The 22,154-nt window shown below is 39.8% G+C and overlaps 1 protein-coding gene across 3 annotated transcripts in view; it reads right to left on the bottom strand.

Annotated features, from left to right (window-relative positions):
* Positions 1-1,300: 1,300 nt before the first annotated feature.
* The window catches only part of carm1l (coactivator-associated arginine methyltransferase 1, like), a gene marked incomplete at its 3' end in the record, with an annotated part of 39,360 nt that continues 18,506 nt past the window's right edge, over positions 1,301-22,154 (bottom strand). For 2 of the 3 annotated variants that reach the window (XM_079804487.1, XM_079804489.1), the window contains exons 5-13: positions 17,714-17,824; positions 15,421-15,598; positions 15,034-15,124; positions 7,918-7,999; positions 7,740-7,825; positions 7,240-7,329; positions 7,017-7,154; positions 5,998-6,087; positions 1,301-1,740 (exon numbers count right to left, since the gene is read on the bottom strand). In XM_079804487.1, coding sequence (XP_079660613.1) covers positions 1,731-1,740; positions 5,998-6,087; positions 7,017-7,154; positions 7,240-7,329; positions 7,740-7,825; positions 7,918-7,999; positions 15,034-15,124; positions 15,421-15,598; positions 17,714-17,824 — 876 coding nt within the window. Of the gene's footprint in view, positions 1,741-5,993; positions 6,088-7,016; positions 7,155-7,239; positions 7,330-7,739; positions 7,826-7,917; positions 8,000-15,033; positions 15,125-15,420; positions 15,599-17,713; positions 17,825-22,154 lie in introns of those variants that run through there. The other variant, XM_079804488.1, reaches the window with a different exon arrangement.

Below are 22,154 nucleotides of genomic sequence, written 5' to 3'. Positions count from 1 at the left end.
CCTCCCAGGTCTCTCTCCTTCAATCACAGGCCTTCTGATGACTCATTATATACAGGAAGCGCATTACAGGCTCCGTGAGGTGTCAGTCAAAGCGGCTATGGTTTTGGTTGGATAAAGGCAGGCAATGCCTAGCCAATGCCTTGCCAACAAAGGTTTGATTGATGGACGTTGTAACCAATCAAAAGGCATCATCTTGCGAGAGCACACCGCAGTGGAGACTGGCACTTCTTATCAACTAAATTAGTTTTTTACACTTTGTAAATTCTGTAATAGTTGCTTTAGTTTTTCAGTAACTGTATATATCCATTATAATTAGCAGTTTATTGCAGATTTATATGAATGAAACGCTACTCTTTACAATTACAAATCTTCTGAAATAAAGGGCCTTTTTGAAAAGACGCCTAGAGTTTTTTTTTTTTTGACATAAAAGCTTACAGAAGCTAAATTTTTAAGAGTATCATCCTCAAATTTGAATCACAACATGATCAGAAATGCAGTTTTACATTTAGGTTATTTTCAGGCCTTTAACATTAAAGGGTTAGTTCACCCAAAAATGAAAATTCTGTCATTAATTACTCACCCTCATGTCGTTGGACACCCGTAAGACCTCCGTTCATATTCGGAACACAAATGAAGATATTTTAGTTGAAAGCTGATGGCTGAGAAAGGCTTCAGACAGGCCTCCGTTGGCATTCAGTACATTGACACTTCCAAGATCCATGAAAGGCACTTAAAACGTCGTTACAAAGTCCATCTCACCACAGTGGCTCTACAATAAGTTTACGATGCGACGACAATAGTTTTTGTGCGCAAAAAAAAAATCAAAATAACACCTTTAACCAACTTGTTCTCGACTTCCGTGTGTGCCTCCACGACGCATGCGCGAGAATATGACGTAGCGCCGGCGTTCGGGAATCCATGAAATACACACTTTAACCCCATTTTGAGAACTACGCCGAGACCTAAAGCACGATCAATGTAGAATCCAACAGCTTAGACACGCGCGTCTTCCTCTGCTCGTAAACAAATCGCTTCTGGGTCATATGTCCGAACGCCGGATCTGCGTCATATTCTCGCGCATGCGTCGGTTCGGTTCGGTTGCGTTTGTCGCCATGTCGTTCAGACGCTGTTATTTTCATCCCGGAGTCAAATCACCTTTGTTTGGCCTTCAGGGGCTGTAGTTTGAGCGCATTCATCTCCCCGTTATGGTAAGAGTGTGAAAAATACTGTGTTTTTTTACACATGAAACATGAACAGATGTTATATTGCACACTGTAAACACAATCAAAGCTTCAAAAAAACACGAAAAACGGGACCTTTAATATAAAACCAATTAATTAAAGATGATGGCTATGAAAATAAAGCAATTTCATTCGGTCACCTTGTTTTTATTAACATACATCACAATATAACATGCATACAGAACCTTCCCTGCTGAAAAATCTAGCATAAACCAGCATGAATTCCATGTTGGTCAAGGCTGGTTTATGCTGGTTAGAGCTGGTATAGTGCTGGTTTAGCTGGTGGACCTGCACAGTCATGCTGTTCTCAAGCAAAACTGTCCACCAGCACTCACGCATCCCATTCTAGTCCCAGCATGCAAAACATACCCTATGCTGGATTTTTCAAAAGGGTTCATAGATTCAGATTTGTGGATTATAATCTGAGCAGTAATACTGTATATTTGATCTGCCATGTTGAGTGATAGACCTGCAGATGAGAATGATGATTCAGGCGTAACTGTAAAAAACAGAGAGACGGATCACACTTACTGATATATTCAATGCAGCTTTTCATCTTAAATACAAGCCCTAAAGCTAGTTATTAAATAAAATAAAAACACTGCACATAATCCATAAAGGCATCGTCTGAATTAGCAGAATCAAATCAGTGAATTTCAAAATTGTGATTTCCATTCTTGGAATCATCATAAGGGCTTTCACACTGCGCTTATCCCCGGGTTATCGTCATTCTAAACACCGCTTTTAACCCTGGGTAAAGGAGCGTTTCACACGTGTAATTTAAATGCGGAGTTAGCGCCGCTTTTTACCCAGGGTTATGAAACCCTAGCCTGGCTCCGCCCTCCTACGTACTTCTGCTAAATTTTCATTTTCCTTCAGTACTCTGTCTGGGATTGCCGTGTATTCTCCGGTTTTCTTCAGTCAAATTTTAACCGGTCCAATCAGCGAACAGCGGGAGGGGCTGAGAACAATGTCGTGCGCTAGTTTGAGATGACATACGTCACGAGTCTCACGACGATCAAACGTTAGCGATTGGTTACGGCAGATCCAGAGTGGCTCTGGGCAGATCCAATAGTTTTAAACTTCAACAGAGTACCCGCCTTCAAGGAAGTTAACTCTTGTCAATGGAGAGCGGCCAGTCTCTCAGTACAAATGAAATGTACGAGAGTCTGGCAGGACCAGGCTAATGAAACCCTGCTCTGGAACAGAGTTAGCACCACTTTTACAGTGTTAACTCCGCATTGCAGTGCCAACCTTTGTACAGTGTGAAACAATGTGTTGTTAGATTGTTACAGCTAGATGCTTAGCAACCGACAGAAACACAGAAAAAACAGCACGATATAAACAGTCATTTCTGCATATGATAGGAAAACCTTGATGGAAACCGCAACAATTGGACTGAGGAAGAGACCATTTCATTCTTACCTTTATAGTTCGAAAAAAACAACAACTATATATTACAGTCAACAATGTGTAATATGATGACGCGCAATGCTAGATCCTTTATGTAAACAGGTAACACTGAGACCTCAAATAAGGACAAATAAGGACTTTAACCCGGCCTTTAGGAAAGTGGAGTGTGAAACGGCAGCTTATGAACACCCAGGTATAGTATGAGCTGTGTGAAACGTGAATAAAGATAACCCAAGATTCCATTTCCCCAGGGGTTAGAATGACCCAGGGTTAACAATTTCAAGTGCGAAAAGCCCTATAGAAATCAATAAAATCTCAAAATTTCTGTCAATCTCGTTTTTATCAATGCAAATTTGTAATAGTGATCTAGACTTAAATAACTAAAATCAATTTTTAAGACTGTACATACGTCTAGGAACATAAATCCAGTAAACTTTACTATAAACCTGGTAAGTGACATTAACATAACCTATTTATAAGATACGCACATCCACACCACACAAGGTAATGAAAAATTAAAGCAAACACAAGCCTATGCTGAAACCTGCAACTGTTTGATATTAAGTGCAATTTTCATTGTACCCCTCAGAGCACAAGGAGTTTTACTCCATGGAAGTGCCACATATTAGTGAGAGAGTGAGTAGCAGTGACGGGTGTGTAAGCAGAAGCAATGAGCTTTGACCCATTTTGAGGAACAGGTTATTCTGTACAATGCAAGTCCTGTTCTATTTAAGTTCTTAGAATTTAGCAGAATTAGAATTAAAGTTTGCTTTGTTTGCATCATTTGGTTTATTGTATTTAGACACAGAGGGTTCCCCTTTGTAATGCGTGATTTATGCGTGAAGTGTCTCTGAGTTGGGCACACTGTGAGAATTTCTGGATGAGAACACTTTGCTCCTATTTGGCTTTCTTCTCAAGATATTTATTAAAGGGGGGGTGAAACACTCATTTTCAGTCAATCTCATGTCAATCTTGAGTACCTATAGAGTAGTATTGCATCTTTCATATCTACGAAAATTCTTTAGTTTTATTATATTTATAAAAGAAAGATACGCTGTACAGAGTCTTTCCGAAAAAAGCAGAACGGCTGGGGGCGTATTGTTCGGGCGGAGCTAAAGAATGACGAGCGCGCGCAGCTATTGCGTTGAGCTATGCATGTTTACATTGAAAAACAATGGAATCAATAGCTAACAACACAAAGACATTTGAAGCAGTTCACAACCGTGAACCTTAATCGCTGGGATGGCTCCATCTTTCAGCATTAGACAAGCAACAAATCCGGAGTTGAACTGTACCTTGTTTATAAACCACCCGTCGCCGAAATTCAGGGAACAAACAAACACTTGCAACTCCGTTGCTGCATCCGGAAAAACATGATTGTCTTGCCATGACAACCATCAAACGTCCAACTTTTTTTTTTTTTTACTTTGTCCATGTTTAGGATGGGAATCCAAGTCTTTAACAGTGTAAAAAGCTCAGTATGCATGAAACAGCATTTCACCCCCCCTTTAATGTTTTCATAAATGTTATTCTCAGACTCAGATTTATTCATATTGTGTAAGTTCAATGGCGTGAAACATTTATATAGACTAAACACTTTTATGGCCTTGTATGGTTTTGAAGCACCAGTTATTTTATGAAACAATCAAATAATGGCTGGGTCGTCTGGGAAGCTTTTCCACCTTTTGACCACAAGATGTCGTTAGTGTGCACCGTGTTAAAAAGCTTTGAGTAATGAACCATTTTCCAGCACACTTTGCCTCAAACGCTTCAGAAAACATTTGTTTCTCATCACTACTATGGTACAGTTGGTATTTTTTCCCAATAGTGTCAGCTAATGAAGCAGTGTCGAGTGAACCTATGAAGGGGAATGTCCCAGTTATGTAAGCAATAGGGGTGGCACTGTACATGGAAAAAAAACGAACCGTTCGGTGTGTGTTTGTATGGACATACAGTAAAGTAAAAGTGGAGTCAGGTCACGTCACGTGTAGAAATGCAAGTGGGAGAGATAAGGAAGACTGCCCGGAGTTGTTGGAGGATGCGCTAACGTCGTATAGCAGGCAGGGCAGATGCAGTGCGGAGAGCGGGAGCCGCGTGCGCGCCCATTGCACATACACACACTGGCAATGTTTGTCTCGCGCAGCTGAACCGCGGCTCGTGTATTGCAAATACAGACAAATATAGTCCATTCTGTCACATTTTCCGGTGTTCTCCTCCGACCCCTGTCTGTCTCATGCTTTGATTTATGATGGGTAGCATATATTTGCTGCAAATGCGACCGTGTTCCCCTCTGTCTCATACACACATGCATATAACATGTTGTATATAAGTAGTTCACATGATAAATGTAACATTTAAAAGTTAAGATATGCTTCTAGTTTTAATAATTTAAACATGCCTTTGAAGTTTGGGAAAAAACTTCTAGCAGTGTTGTGTTTTCGTGTATTTTATTTTTTCACAGCGCTGGATGTCATATGGTGATTGTGAAACACACGCAACACTTCATGGTGAAATTTGTTAATCAGGTCAGCTGAATTAAAGCCACAGTGCATTGTTCTGATCAAAATTGATATGATTAACATGAAAAATGTTACGCCAATGTGTCGGACTCGGTAGACAGCCAGTTAGGAAACAACTTGATATAACAATTTTTTAATATTGTATCCTAAATTGTGGATGATTAAGCCATATATACTATATGCTGAAGTAAATTTCTGGAGTGTTAACGATTAAAAACAACAACAACAAGAACCGTACAGAACCGAAAACTGTGACCCTGAAACCGTGATACGAACCGAACCGTGGGTTTTGTGAACCGTGCCACCCCTAGTGAGCAACCCTGGTTTCCTAAGTAGGGAACAAAAGGCCATACTCTGCCATGCCTGCTGCGATTACCTTCAGAAAAATATGCAGTGTGATAGTGATATATAGTGCCCTTTATAGTGCTAGTGATGTGGCATGCACAGGGCACTTGCCGTGGTTGTACATGTGCTTCAGACAATCGATACACCTGAGGTGTTCCCCATAGCATCAGCTACTGACGCAATGTCTCGTTCTCTAGGCAGGGAACAAGGGTTACATAAGTAACCAAGATGTTTTCGGTGCAAGTTCATGTGGAGCCAGATTTAGTTTTGGATTACCTTCACTGCTAAGATTTATTTATTATTTAGATTGCTGCTCAATGCTAAAACCCTCAGCTTGGTTTACTAACTGGACTGCAAATGTTTGGTGAGGAGTTGATTGCACCATTGACTTTTATTTCTTGGTTTTCCCAATTTTCCGATTCCCGTAACTAAGACTTAACTTTCTTTGTATTCTTATGCCAATTTTATGTAGTACTTACCGGAAAAAAGGATTTTTCAAATCCAGCGTGTTTCCAGATTTAAATCCAGACTGATCAACCACAGCAGTGATGTGAATGTCATAGCTTTGTCTATAAAAGAAGACATTTGCAGTTAGAAAAAATGTTGTTGCAAGGTTATATACCAACAATCTCTATAGGCAAGTTGTGGACACTGCTGACTCTAAGGGCCATATCTTACTAAACCGGTTGCTTAGTAACGACAGCGAGCGTGAAGGCGGCAAAATGCATAGCGTTGCTCACCTCACTTTTATATTTTTGTTTTTTAACCGTTGGTTTTGTTTCTAAAGTTTCAGTATGTAATGGCACTTGCGTCTATCTGCCGCGAATGTACTGCAAATGCTCTAAAAAACGCTGAAGACGAGCAGAAATGAGACCTACAGCTCTCGGCTTGCAGTACATCAGTCACGCTCACCAGGAAAATGAGTGAAACACACAAACACATTTCTATCAAATCAAAAGTTATTAACAGCGGTTCACTTCAGCAATTTAGTATGATTGCGTTCACATCAGCAGCGAACCGTACCGGAGTTCACATGAACCGTACCCCAGACCACCCTTTTTATGCGGACTCAGGTACGGTTCGCAGGTTCGCACCTGAGTTTGGAAGACAGCATTCAAATCATCCAAACGAACCAATCAAAGCCGGGTGCGCACCAAAACTGCTAGTGTGAAAGCACCCTTAGAGACAAGGGACAACCCTTTTAGACCATGCGCGCAGACCATTTTTTCCGTCGTTCGGACACACCCCAAGTGCACTAGCATCGTGTGCTTTAGATTATGTGCTTAGATCGTTAAAATAGGGTTTAGGCATTAATGTATCAAATTAGTTTGTAAACAAATACAAAATGGGGGGGGGGGGGGTTGTTACTTTGAAGATGCTGAAATATAAAGCATTTAACCCCCCATATAATTCCCATCCTACCCTGCTATATTTTGCTTCCATGTTCCAGACCCTGAAGTGTTGTGCGCCCCTCTTCATAAAACAAAGTTAGTCATACCTTCTGTTGGCTATTAGTTGAACTTGTCCAGATAACGTCTGTCCCATTTTGGCAAAGAGGGGTGTCTGCAGAAGACAGCGCACCTGATACCAGTGAGTCAAAGGTTCATTAGGAGCAGTGGACAGCCATACTGTCATCCTGTACAAAAGGACATAACACAATTATTAATACTTTCAAGCATGTCGCCCTCAGAATCTTTTCCTCTCGTATTTTAGATTCTCACCTTGAACCAACAAAGGCCACATCAAACCAAAACGCAAGTCCATGAATTAGCCCCGACTGCAGCAGTTTGAAGACAAATGGAATTTCCAACCTGGACATTACATACACTATGAATATTGAGACATAAAACATGTTCTGAAACATACTTTTTCAAATGCATCCTTCAAGTTAACAGATTGTCCCTAAATGTGCACAAATCATCTCTAAACCAAGACACCTAACTGTTCTCCAGAAAAGCATACATTTAAATTTGATGGTAAAGATGCCAAGCGGCAAGGCTGTATACTTGTACTGACTTTTTCATTGCCATAATTCCCTGAGCATTCAAGACCAGTTTAGTGACACAATCACGCCAGTCATAAATTGTAATAATTGTTGCACTTATTGGCACATTGCCCTAAAAATGCCATATGAATTTACACTGACTTTTAAAAAAAGTGACATGTAAAATGTGCATGTAACTGGTGTGCTTTAGCTCATAATAGCTGCTTGCAATTTTACCGATGTAAATCTTCCTCTTTTGCATCCAGAAAGTTGATTGTGTATTTCACAGACCTGGCCATGAGAATCTGCATATCAAATGTGTCCTGAAATGCATAGACATAATGACAACATTATGAAGCAATCTGAGATTCACAAACGCTGTACATCTCGATATATTTGACAAACAAGGACTCACGACTATTGGCTGTTTGAAGAACTCGTCCATAGCAGAAGAATGAAGGCCGCTCAAGTTCACTCCATAGAAACACCTCTGATTCCTGAATTAAAATCAAATTCCAGTTTGGAGTTAAACACATGCTTTTAATGTTATTTTGAGTTTAACAAAATTCTGTAAATGGTTTGGAGCAGTGGTTGTCATCAGGGCCGTGCACAGACATTTTGAGGGGCAGTGGCCCAAACCAAGAAAAGGGGCACTGGGGTGGGGTGGCATTGGGGGCGAGGATTGGTTGCTTGTCCATACAAATGATCCATCTTACTTTTACTATTCAGTCAAAACAGTTTTGATCTAATTTTGTGTCTATCGAAAATAGTGATAGGCCTATATGACATTGTATTATGTTGAATATCAAAGTTTTTGTGTCTATTTGTTAATGTTTGTTGGCTATTATTTAATATTTTCATGAATTAGATGTACATTTCAGGCATCTTCACTTTTATTAAAACTGTTAATTGAGTGAAAATCTATTATGACAAAATCTATTATGTTTTTTTATTATGACATATCTTCAATTAAAATATGGGCAATTGAATAAGTAAATATTGATATGCTTGTATATAAGTCCATAAGTACACATTTTTTTTACCTTTCAGAAAAATGCAAAAAAAATGCTTGTTTTGTCTTATTTTCAACTTGAGGCCCCCTAGTGGACCACTGGTTTAGAGTAGTGGTTCTCAACTGGTGGGTTGTGACAGCAGGAAAGAATAATGGTAAATACAAATAAAATACAACTAACCATATAATTGTATTATACAATGGCTATGAAGAGAGAAAGATGCTTTTTGCCCACATAATGGTGTAGGTTATGGTATACCAACATGGGCTAGCTGCTGAAGCTAACCAGACAAACCTTGATGCCATTCCACACAAGCTGTTAAGCCCTTAAGCCAAAAAAAACATAGCTTCAAAGCCCTTCAGATGAACATTTCAGCACGTACCCACTGCAAAGCATGAACCAAATGTCTGTTCTAACAAATATTAGGTGTTATACTTCACATGACACCTGGTTACATGATCTATAAAAGCTCCAGTGAGACAATGATTTCATTGTTCTGAAGTATGGTCACACCATAAGTATGAAACTCTTCACTGTCAGTCTGGTTTAATAGCACAGGCAGAGAGAAGAGAACTATGCGCCATGAGTCAGTTTTGGACTGAACCAGAGCGTTTTACAGCACCGGGAAGCTGCTTGGCTTTAGTTTGGTCACGGCACAGTGAAAGCACAGTGCAGGCTGTGTGGGCGGTGGGGCGATTACTGTCTTTCCATGCTAGCAAACCACAACCCCCTGTGGGCCAATGTAAAATAAACCATCATGGATGAGGCTGTAAACATTCAGTGTGATGCACGTAGGGTTGAGAGTGGTATGATCATGTACACTATTATAAGAAATGTACTGGATTCAATACGAGCTAAGATTTCTCAACACCATTTGTGGAATAATGTCCGTCACCACAGAAAATAGTTTTGGTTCATCAAATGTTCACAGTAATACATGTGCAATGGAGCAAAACAGGGCCAGTTTTGGCAGGGATTAAATGCTGAAAGTGAAGTTTGTACTTTTGTTAAAGCACTTTTAAATGATTAAATATTAAATAATTTTTCAGAACGGTTTATCTCGAAGCTGTAAAGTCAAAAGCATTATATGTTTATCATATGTTTGAGGTAATGGTTTTTCAGGTGGATGAACTTATGGATGTTATAAACATTTCACCCTCAACTAAGCCGTAAACTAATCCTACTTGATCAACTTTGGCATATTACCATACAAGCTTTTGCTCTTTTCTAATGTATAAAATTGTTTAAAACTTTGGGGTTGGTAAGATTTTTTTTTTTAGATTTTTTTTTTTTTATTATGATAGGACAGTATGTAGACAGGAAGCGAAGTGGGAGAGAGAGAGAGGGGGACTGGATCGGGAAAGGTCCACAAGCCGGGACTCGAACTCAGGTCGCCCGAAGCGCAACAGCGCTATATGTCAGCGCACTGCCCACGAGGCTATTGGTGCCGACAAGATTTTTTTTAAATGTTTTTTAAATAAGTCTTTTATGGTCTCCAAGACTGCATTTATTTGATTGCAAATACAAGAAAAACAGTAATATTGTGAAATATTTCAAATAACTAAAGCTAATTTGCCTCGATTCTGATTTACAGATATCTGCAAATAAAAAAGATTCTTTGAGATGACAGACATTCCAGCCAACACAACAATTAATGCTGCTCAAATTATTATATGAGTGCATTTTACTGTAAATCAGACTCCAATTCATTTAGGACATTCAATAAAGCTTGTCTGAGCAAGCAACAGTAACCCAGATGGGCGGAGCTTAGCCTTTTACAAGGGTGGAGCTGCTTCATGTAAATTATCCTTGCACGTATTATGTTAAAGTTTACCGCTGCTACATGGTCATTGAAACGGATTCTCAACTTGCTGGCTGATCCATAAAAGTTAATAAAACATTACATTTTTGTTTCTCAAACAGAGCAATAAAATGGCTTCAGATGATGTGGAATATAGTGCATGTATGAGCCGTATGAACCATTTATAACATACAAGTGGCTTTTTCATAGTCCCAATTCATTGTAGTTGCATTGAAAACAGTGAAGAGCACGGCCTTCAGAATTTCTCAATTTGTGTTGTACAGAAGACATGAAGTTATACAGGTTTGAAACGTCATGAGGGTTGGTAAGGGGAGACTGGGATAGCTTCAGGTAGGAGTAATGGGCTTGTAACAACAGAAACTAACCCCTAACCCTACCCCACACCCAGGGTTGGGGAGTAACGAAATACATGCAACTTAGTTTTGCATTTAAAATACAAAATTTGAGTATTTCATTACAGTTACATTTCAAATGGGTCGTAATTAAATTACAGTAACATCTGAAAAGTATTTTAGATAACCAAAGTGATTACTTTGAATTTTAAATGTCATCTATTTCATGTAAACATTAATGTAAACTGTAACCGGCAATTAATATAAACAGCAATTGGTGATTCTCAGACTCTGACAGTCTGCAAAAGCATTCTAGCTACAGTTCTGCTCATAAGTTTCTTAACAAAAAAAGAGGGATCAAGAAAATGGCAAGTTATTTTTATTTAGTACTGTCCTGAATAAGCTATTCAACACAACACATGATAACATATACTCCACAAGACAAAATGACATAATTTATACAAATTTCCCATTCAAAAATGTACATACCCTTGAATCTTAACTGTTGTTCCCTGGATGAAACTGCTACTGTTTTCATGTTTTGTGAAAGTTTACTAAAAGTTTACAAAAAGTTTGTAAGTCCCTTGTTTAAGTAATTGCGACTTTTTATCTCACAATTCTGACTTCTTTCCTCAGATTTGTGAGAAATAAACGTACAATTGCTAGTTATAATGTCTAAGTATATGGGGGAAAAGACAACTCACAATAGTGAGTTTAAATCTCGCAATTATGAGAAAAAAAAATCTGAACTGTAAGATGCAAACTTGAGTTGTAGAATTGAGAGATAAAAAGATGCAATTACCATTGGACGCCGAAACGAGCTTCCATAAAACACAATACATTAAGAACTGTTGAACAGGATGATGTTTAATATTTTCTTATTTTGTTTAAAGATCAAATTTTTCATTTAATACTGCCCTTCAGAAACTAATAATTACATGTTTCCCAGAAGACATAATACGCACAATTTACCCTATTCATCTGATACACAAAGTTTACACTCTACAGCTCTTAATACATTGTGTGTGTTGCCTTCTTGAGCATCAGCATTTTTTTCCTTCAAGATATATTGTGGAAAAATTGATGTTGTTTAAAATAATATGCGGAGGAAAACCAAGACCTATGTTTGGTGGTCCTGTTGTATTACATAGCTTATTAGTATTCCAAAGTATTTAGATTAAGTTACAAAACTTGTGTAATCTAATGAAATACATTACAAATTACTTTTTAAAAGCATGTATTTTTTCATCTGTAGTGAAATACATTTGAAAAGTAACCTTGCCAACCCTGCCCACACCCTAACTGGCAGCTTTCATGACCACTTGTAAAGGCCTTTTGGCACGTCCATTACTCTGACCTGCAGATACCCACACTTGAGTAAGGGTGCTTTCACACTTGGTTCAAATGCCAGGTCCGAACCAGAGTTCGATTGCACCCCCTCCCCCTGCTGGATTGTGTTCAGATCATTTTATTTGTGTCCGAACCGGAACCAGCAGCTGTTTACCCCTGTTGCTTTCTAAAGACGATGCAGGAGAAGGTAGCAAAATGCATAGCGTTGCTCACCTCACTTTTATATTTTGGTTCTTAAAACTTTGGTTTTATTTTCAAAGCATCAGCACTTAACGGCACTTGCGTCTGTCTGTTGCGAATGTACAACAAATGAGATTTTCTCTGCTTGCAGTGCATCAGTCACGCACACAAACGTACTGTTTTATCGAATCATACGTCATCAATACAGGTTCACTTCTGAGATTTAGTAAAATTGCGTTCATATCAGCAGAAAACTGTTCACATAAACCGTAATCCAGACCACCTCTTTTTATGCGGACTCGGGTACGGTTCATGGGTGCGGAAAACAGTGCTTACATCATCCAAACGAACCGAACTCTGACGTGAATTGAACCCGGGTGCGCACCAAAAGCGCTAGTTTGTGTTTACACTTGCAGTTCGTTTCACTTGGCTTGTCTGGTCCAGGAAAAAAAAAAATCAGTCCTGGTCCACTTAGCGTTCACATCGGCATTTTAACACCAAACCTAAAGGCATAGGGATATTTCCACAACTTGATTGGTCAGCTTTTATTAAGTATATTTGCGTCAGAAACCAAATATCCAAAACAATACTGTGTTCTGGTAGCCTAGAAATCTAGACACACCCTAGCAGCAGCAAATGTAATTTGCAGCCAGGGTCGTCTAGCAACTCTCCGTAGACTTGCGAGCTAGAAAAACCAAACTCTAGCCAGGCCAGTCACAGCGTGTATAGAGTTGGTGGGCGGGCTTAACATAATGACGGCAGAGTTGTGACGGATCCGCATGAAATCCCTGCTAACAAAGAATATTACGGCACTGAAGTCATTCTTAAAAAACGAAGATGTGTTCTGAGTGAGTTTTGCCAATCGGATACGTCAAAAGTTTAATCTATCAACTAGCTCCGCTGGTGGGAAAACGCATGGGACTCAGCCACAACCCGCTTGTGATTGTTGTCACCACTGATAGCGCTCTAGTTGGTTGTAGCGCTATCCTATTGCGTGCAGAGGGAATTTGAAAGACAACCATTTATCCCGCCTCTCGGATTGAGCCCTGCCAATGGTGTGTTCCCAGACCCAACCTCTTGATGTGGGTCTGGCTTGTCAGGCTAGGGTTCTGGACTAAATGCGCTTGTTTTATATGCGTATCCTACATATTGTATTTTGACCAGCTGAGAACTAGTGAAGAGCTTATAAAATGTGTAAAGGAGTCAAATAAGTGGCAGGAATCCCTCCATCACACACACAAAGAAAGATATGCTGCGAGGAGACGCAGTTCTGACGCCTGAACCGAACTGTGATGGGCAACACCGCGACAATGACGAGAAAAAAATAGGCATGCTTCAGCATTCTGCCTTTTTTAGGATCGCATCTTGTGACATCATGTACCGTTTTTGGTTCGTTTGCATGTCTTTGGTCCGTGCTGTGTTCATATTTCAATCGAACCACACCAGAGTTTGTATGGAAGCGGACCGAGACCAATCATTTCAGCGGTCTCTGTCCGTTTGTTTGGTGTGCACCAGGGTTCAGACGGCAGCGTTCACACTTATTCAAATGAACCGCACTAACAGAGCAATCGCATAAGAGTTCGTTTTATTCCAACCAAACCTGCCAAGTGTGAACACACCCTAAATCAGGGGTCTCAAACTCGCGGCCCGCAGGATGATATTTTGTGGCCCCCTTTTTGACATCAAAGTTTAATGTTAGTGCGGCCCGTGCCTTGCTCTGAAAAGCACCTTTTTGCTGAATCGTTGCGTGTGCAGTGCTTGCCACGGTTGCTGCCTCCTTTGTGTGTGGGAGAGAGAGTTGGTTCGCCCCTCCCTTGTGCAGTATAATTGGTTGACACCGCGTGATTGACAGGAACAGACGAACGAAGCTGATCAGACAGTTGAAACGAATGTGGTCTAACAGCGCTCGTCAATGTAAAAATGATTGAGATGGCCAATCAAATCAAAGTAGGCGGGATTTGCGTTCTCTTTTGGCTCGTGCTCACTACTCAGTCTTCACACACAGACGAGCACGTCAATCTATCGCTTAATGCCGTTGCTGAGAGAGACTCTATTCTTTCCAGTGAAATCACAAAACAAAATGCAAACTTGTCCATGGTCTTATTATACAATCATTGATGAACATCTTTGATTTTAATGAAGAAAAACTATATGAGGGCGGATTAGAACCTTCTACCACCAGACCACTAGAGAATTCGAGTTTTTCGCAGATCTTTGTACTTATTCACTCACTCATGCGAAGAATATCGGGACTAATATATTTGACACAAATTAATGCAAATATTGTTTACAAATAGTCCCAAAAAGATTATTTCCCAACTAGAATTAGACCTAGAATTTCGCTCACTGTTCTGTTTAACCTGGTTACGGCCTTACTGTGAATAAGTCTATTATTTAAAATAAAATTAAAATCATTCATTATTTCATATTACATTATTTAATTTCATTTTATTTAATTATTTAATTTAATTAACTATATTTAGTTAAAATTCAGAGGAACAGTTCACGTTCAGAAGAAACATTCATGTTGAAGAACTGTTAATAATAAAGATTGAGAAGATTGGATCAGTTGTGCTACTTTTTTTTGGAATACTTGAAACACTTTATATGTGTAATACTTGATGCGGCCCAGCCTGACCCAGAGTCTACCTCCAGCGGCCCCCAGGTAAAATGAGTTTGAGACCCCTGCCCTAAATGATGACTGATTTTACTGGTTGTTTTACTTGTTGTTCTCTTCAACCAATGCACAGGGAAGACAACTGAAGAAGAAAAACCTATGTCCTAGATAAAATTGCAGGCTAGAGAATTGCTATAGATTGTAAAGAAGGCATTACCAGAAGCTGGAGCGGGCATGATGCTCCATGTACAGTTGTTCGTCAGTGAAAGGAGCCAGGTGAATGTCACTTTGGGTAGGGAACATCATTCCTGGACAGAAGATTAAAGGTGAACCAAAAAGTAAAAACTATGCCTCTGAAACTTGACCTACTTTATGTAACTTTTCCCTATTTGATAAATTCCCATTTGCTGCTAGTAAGTGCATCTTGGTTCATCATCTAGACACGTCCTGTTTCATGTTGACTTTGAGTATAATGACAACAACAGAAAAACACAATGTAGCATTGACAAGTACTTGATCATCAATAACCCAAAACATATGAACAAATGGCATATTGGCGTGTAGTGGCGTTTATTGTTGCAATTGTTATTTGCGATGTACAGACCTTTGGGTTTTAACCAGTATTTGGCGTGCAGAAAGCTCTCTAACATCCTCTCGTTGAGGAGCATGTAGCCTATGGGCTCTGAGATGATCACATCAACCTTCTCTGGGCAGGAAACTTCCTCAATCTTTCCTGACAAAACCGTGATTTTGTCAGACAAGCTATTGCTTTTCACTAGAATCTGAAGAGACAGAAATGACAAAACAGCTTAAGCTTTATCGGCATCTTGTCTACATACTGTCAATAACCACAAACAATATTGTGACTGTTTGTAAAAACAAACAAAAATCCCTTCTAGAGTGATGCATGGAATAATTATAATGGAATACTATATCTTTCACAATAATAAACGTTAAAATGCACACTATTTTGAAAGTATAACAAGACCACAAGATTATGTGTCAAAGAGATCGCTAGTAGTGGTGCTTGTCATGCATTTAAATATATTTGTACTTACACATTTGTAATGATGAGGTTGCAATTTAGTACATTTTAAATATATTGACTTTAAAGTCACCATAAAATTAAAATGGACAATTCTAATTTTTTTATGGAATATTGCAGCATTATAAATGATTTATTCGTGCCCATATTTATTATTATTAATTCATGCACCTTGCTATCTTTAATCAAAATAACTTTCCCTCTCTTCTCTGATGACGAGGGCGGGGCAACCTGTCACTCGCATAAGATCGACCAATAGCAAACCACAACCATCCAATCAATTCCCCACGGACAAAATCAAGCCTCGCCCTACTTTTGTTCTTGTTCCAGAAGCCGTTTCAGTCGGATACACAGAACAATAGGGAAGAAAAGACTAGCATAACTTCCTTTTCATGCTGACTTTAAACTTTAAATAGAAAATTCCTTACACTTTCAAGCATTGAGGCCAGTTAAAATATGGGTTTGATTATCACCCTTGCGAAATAACACAAATTCATTTGTAATCTCTTATCTAAGCAAAGAAAACCATTTAGAGATTAACAGGTACAGGTTGGAACATTGGTTGCATTAATCAGATGTGGAAGTAGAAACACAAACACATGTGGTTGTAGTAAAAAATAAGTACTACAAGAGTAACAAGAACTTCACATTAAATGAGAAAAAGCGAGCTATTAGTTCTAAGCTTGTCTGTTAAGAAAGCAGTCTTTATCCATGAAAACATGTGTCCTTGCCTAGCAAGTTTCCGGGCCAAAACTGTCTTTAAGTCATTTAGCAGCCTGAATGGCATGCATTCCAGACATGCAGGAAAGATCCTTCTGAAGGTGTTGCTCTGTGAAAATGTGCCAGAGAAGTTGGCTCGGTCTGGGTATTTTTCCACAAAACCCATAGCCCTGAACTTCAGGCCAAATGGGTGTGACAAACATAGATTGCGATAAGTGATTTATCATCCTAGCACATGCAACAGTTGGCCAAGAAATACATGTCCTCACTACGCACTGAAAGCTCTTTGTAATAGATTTACTAATGGAAATATATGATTTGCTTTTATTGCCACAGTAAGAAAAAAAACCATAGACAATCAGAAAGTTACTGGTCATTTTCTGCCAGGACATTTTCTGTTAAGTTTATGGACATTTCCCTTAAACCTAAAACACAATACAATGCCATTAAAAACAATTAAATACGGGAAAGTGCACACATTTCCTCAGACATGATCAGATTTCCCAATATTATGATTAAGTGGTTAATACACCCACAAATGTAAGTTTGTCTTGATTTACTGTATGATAATAAGCCATATCATTTAGATTCTTCAGTAAAACCCAAAAGGGGACATTTTGCTTTCTTTATTACAATAAAGTCTATGGTAATGGATGCTGAGAAAGGACATAAAAGTATCCGTGTGCTATGATCCAAGTCGTCTGAAGGCCCAACTATGAGGAACAAAGCCCAAATTGAAGCCAAACTCAAATTGTCCCTTTCTGAAAAACACTCAAATTAGAGTATATTAAAATCAAGATCAGTCACATATTAATGTTGTCAAATGTCATTGTTTTTTGTGTCATAGCCAACATTTGAATATGCAGAAGTGAGAATGAGATGTGGGAGCTACAGTTGTAAACAAGATTTTGAGCACAAGAATTACATTTCAGTCTGTGACTTAAGAAGACTTGCAATATAGCGCATGTGTCACACAATTTGTTATAATGCTTATACATTTTAACTGCATGGAAGACAGCAGTGTGAAAATTCTGCTGAACATGCAAAGCATCTTTTGGGTTCCAGGAAGAAACTCATACGTGTTTGAAATGACATGAGTGTGGAGGGTGAATCATAAATAGATTGCATTTACTTCTGCATATTTGGCCACAGAACTGGCCTCCACTGCATATACTCTCTTAGCCCCGGCCTGGACAGCAAAGAAGGACAATATCCCTGTTCCACAGCCGACATCAAGAACCACCTACAAACAGATACAATGCATTCCATAAGAACAAATTTGAGGCAAAATATTTGGTACTAAAGAATTATCAACACAGTACAATTCCTATATATTAAGACCTTTATTTTTAAACATTTCAAAAGGTGCACTCAGTAAATTTAATTTAATTTATTTCTTTATTTTAAATCAGCATGTGTTGAATCGGATTCATGACATTAGTGTTGCTACTCGATCAGGGTTGCCAGGTCAGTGCAGCAAAAGTAGCTCAGAAATAACCCAATGCGGATTTTCTCCATCGGGAGGCCGAATTCTCCTCTGAATTTGTATGTCCGGGGGTGTTGAAGTACTTATGGGGGTGTGAAATCAATCCGCAAATAGTTTTTTTTTTTACCCACGGCTACAACTTAAAAGTAGTCCAGACTTGGCAATGCTGTAGGGGAGAGCGGGGTAATGTGAGACACCCCCTGTATCTAGTCAACAGAGCACATTTGTGGTCATATGACCATTATGTTTTCAAGCCCCTCCAATTTCCCCTTGGCCATGAAGGAGAGGACCTCATGGTTTTTTTTCCACAAAAATATATATTTTTTGCATGTAAAAGTAATTTTTTTTGCTGTCAACTTAATCAACTGTTGTGCCAAAGCAAATTGATTCAGGTAGAAAAACTTATATCATACATGTTGATGAACTACCAACATATAAAACCATGCGATGATGCTAGCTGAAGATTAGCCTGAATTGCTAAGAGAGATGTTTTTTTTTTCTAAAAATGTGGCGGTGGGTTAAAGTGAGACAAATGCTGTGGGGTAAAGTGAGACATGAGGCACAAGTTAAGTTTAGTCTTAAACATATTTTAATGTAATATTACATTACATATGTTTTATTTTTAATGTCATAAACATTGTAGAAAAGCCATCATGCCAAGGCAATACACCAGGAAGACAACCTGGGGCACATGTTCCTAAAAGTGATGTGGTGAAGAAGCTGCCTCAACCTAAAAGGCCTGGAGGAACCACACGGAGAGAGCAACTCCTCATCTTTCCCTGTAACCTTCAGGGCTGGAATGTAGAGTAGGCCTAGTTGTAGAGTATGACAGTAGGTAGATGTTCTAATTCAGATGGGTCCTGTTCTAGCTGGCTCTGATTGTCCTTTGCTCTGACCCCCAGACACTAGCTGGCTCTAAGGGTCCTGTGTTCTGACCCCCAGACTGTGTTCTAATCTAACTGGTTCTATCTGTCATTTGAATGTTAATTAAAACATTTTGAATTATATCATGTTGTATTTGATTTTGTTAATAGTTACTTTCATGTGTTTAGAAAAAAAAAATGTGCTAAATTGACCAATCCCCATGATTCTGTTACTAGTCCGACATTAGTTCTGGAATGTGTGGTTGTCAAGCTAGCTGTCAGGATTCTAACTGTTACAACATGTGTTGTTATGGTAGTTTCAGAGTGGAAAAATAATTGGTTCACTTTACCCCCTTGATTTCTCTGGTCTGTCTCAGTTTACCCCTAAGCTGGGGTAAAGTGAGACACAAAATCATATTTTCACGGACCTTCGTCCTGAAATACATTCTGATAATTTCCATTGCTAGGAAACATCCTGAATGAATGGGAAATGTGTCAATTTTACTGATATATCATTTTAGCTCACTTAGAGGGAAGCAAATCTAAAAAATGTCTCACTTTACCCCACTCTCTCCCTACTCAATTCATGTGAGAAATTGGAACATTTCCACATATAAATGTTCTACTGCTGTCAGAAACACATTGGAGCAGGTCTTCTCATGCAGGATGTTGAGATCACATGATTAGTTGAATACAATATGGCTGACAAATCTGTTATGCTATAAAGTATATAAATAGGGTGTTTCTACAAAGAAATCAGTTCAATCCCTTTTAACAGGTAGGGGCTGGGTGATATGACGGTATCGTAGCAACATTATGGGCCCAATTTTAACGATCTGAGCGCATGGCACAGGTGCACTTACAGGTTTGAATTCATTTTTGCTAATATAAAAATCAAAAAGGGTTGTACCTAGTCTCTTAATGAGTCATGGGTGTGTTTTGGGCGTAATGTGCAATAAACCAATTCAGAGTCTCATCTCCCATTCCCTTTAAAAGCCAGTTGCACTTGCACCATAGTGGATTCGCTATATACATGGTGGATTTTGCGAGTGGAAAGACTGAACGCTTCTCCAGAGAGGAATCGTTTTATTTTTAATATTTAAAAATGTGTGTGCTGCTGCGTGTCCCTGTGTGTGTAATAAGCAGAGTGTGCGTGCGTTATGCACCCGCCTATAGGCGCATATTACTAATGCGCCCTTTAAATAACACAAAAATACTGCGCTATTGTCTTTAGACAAGGTTTTTGTTGGTCAATGGCGCAGTCGTTTTCAGTTGCCTCAATATAGCAACGCGCCAACAATGTGTCTGAACACACCTCGTTTTCAGACAGCACGCCCATGGGTGAACAGATGGGTGCAGCTGCATTTGCTTTTTAAACAACGTGCCGATGAACGTGAAAATGATAACTGCATCGGGCTGAAACTAGCAAAAAGCACTGGTGTCGCACCTGGCGTAACATTGTATGATAGGGCCCTATAAGTGTCTATTGGCAGAAATTTTGCTATATCGTCTACATCACAGTATGTAAATAAATCTGCATGGTGTACTGTTTAAAGTTACTAATTGATAAAGAAATGAACTATAATAATTCATTATAGTAACTCTATGTGGTAATCGTGTACTGTCTGACACAGAAAGCTGTGAGTACTTTATTTAGTTCTTTTTTCGCAGCTTAATATTAGATTTGAATGGACTTGAATGATCAACTACACACACAAATATGTCAAAAGAAATATCTGATGTGGCGAGTATTCATATGAACACAGTTGGTTATATTTTAAGGGTGTGTTCACACCTGTAATTCGGTTCACTTTTTTTTGGTCCAGACCAAAATGGAACACTTAGGCCTGGTTTCACAGACAGTGCTTAGATTAAGCCAGTATAAGGCCTTAGTTCAATTAGGAACTAAGGATGTGTCTTAGAAAAAAAACATGTACTGGTGTACATCTTGAAACAAAACAATGGCTCTGACAGATTTTAGTATATGTCAGTGCAAGTTGCTTTCAGTTAAAGGACCCGTTTTTCCAGATTTTTTGAAGCTTTGATTGTGTTTACAGTGTGCAATATAACATGTGTTCATGTTTCGCGTGTAAAAAAACACAGTATACTTTTCACACAATTTACTTATCTGTATACCGCTGTTTTCACGGTCCTAAAAACGGCTCGAAGTTCCCTTTCAGTCGGTCACTACGACGTACGTCGGTAATAACCGACGAATTGGGATCACTTCAGAGAGCCCCTATCAGCTTCGAGAACTTAAGAACAGGCCAATGAACAATTGGCGTGCGAGATTTGCATCTCGCGCTCCGCTCCGCGCCGCGGGTATAAACAGGAAGCGAGAGCACCGCACTGACGTCATTCACTTCGGAGCCGAACGGCGTTTGAAGTAAGCAGACTGTTTCCTGATTCATTCAGCGATTCAAGAGAATTCTAAGAGAGGAAGAGGAACGTTGTGTTGGTGTGACGGCATTCTCCAGCGGGACCGCGAACTCAGCTGCAAGTGAAACAACTGCTGTTATCACAGCAAACCTGTTGGTTTCGGTGGGCGTTTCCCAAATTGAGTGCAAACACAGGCTGCACTATTCCCTGTGTGTTGCCGCGGTTTCCCTGGGTGCTTCAGCACTCTCTTAAAAGAGCGTTTCCTCACAAAAAGAGCAACACGGGTGTGACACTGCGTCTTTTTCAAGATGTCATTCCACCCGTGCGTTTCTGGTTGCGGTCGTTCCCTCTCGCCCGCTGACGGCCACACTCACTGCATCACGTGCCTGGGCTTACAGCACGCTGAGGCAGCGTTTGTGAATAGCTCGTGTTCTCACTGCGGGAACATGACTATTGCGGTGCTTAGGTCGAGACTCACCTACCTCCGGGAAGGCGGAGTCCCCCTCCCCATACCTCGATCTAGAGCTATCCCTAACCAGGACAGACCTACTTCGACGGATGGCCGGGGTGATCTGAGGATTACGTTCAGGCCAAACCCGCCTAGTGTTCCTACGCAGGTCCCTGAACCCTCTCAAGCACCGCTGCCGGTGGCGCCACCGGAAGAGATCGCTGGTCCCGCCCACGGGCGCCCAGTCATCTCTTTCGGAGCGCCCGCGGACGAGCAGATGTCGATCGCAGCATCGGAGGGGGAGTTCCAGTCCTCAGAGGATGAGGATTCAGCTGTACTGCCTCCCTCTGGGAGAGTGGCAACGGCTGAGTCGGACCCTGAGTTGACGGCTATGCTT

This window comes from Gobio gobio (genome assembly GCF_949357685.1).
Source record: "Gobio gobio genome assembly, chromosome: 22".
Classification (NCBI taxonomy): domain Eukaryota; kingdom Metazoa; phylum Chordata; class Actinopteri; order Cypriniformes; family Gobionidae; genus Gobio; species Gobio gobio.
Note: the sequence above shows the minus strand (reverse complement) of the source record. Positions and strands in the feature narration are given on the sequence as shown.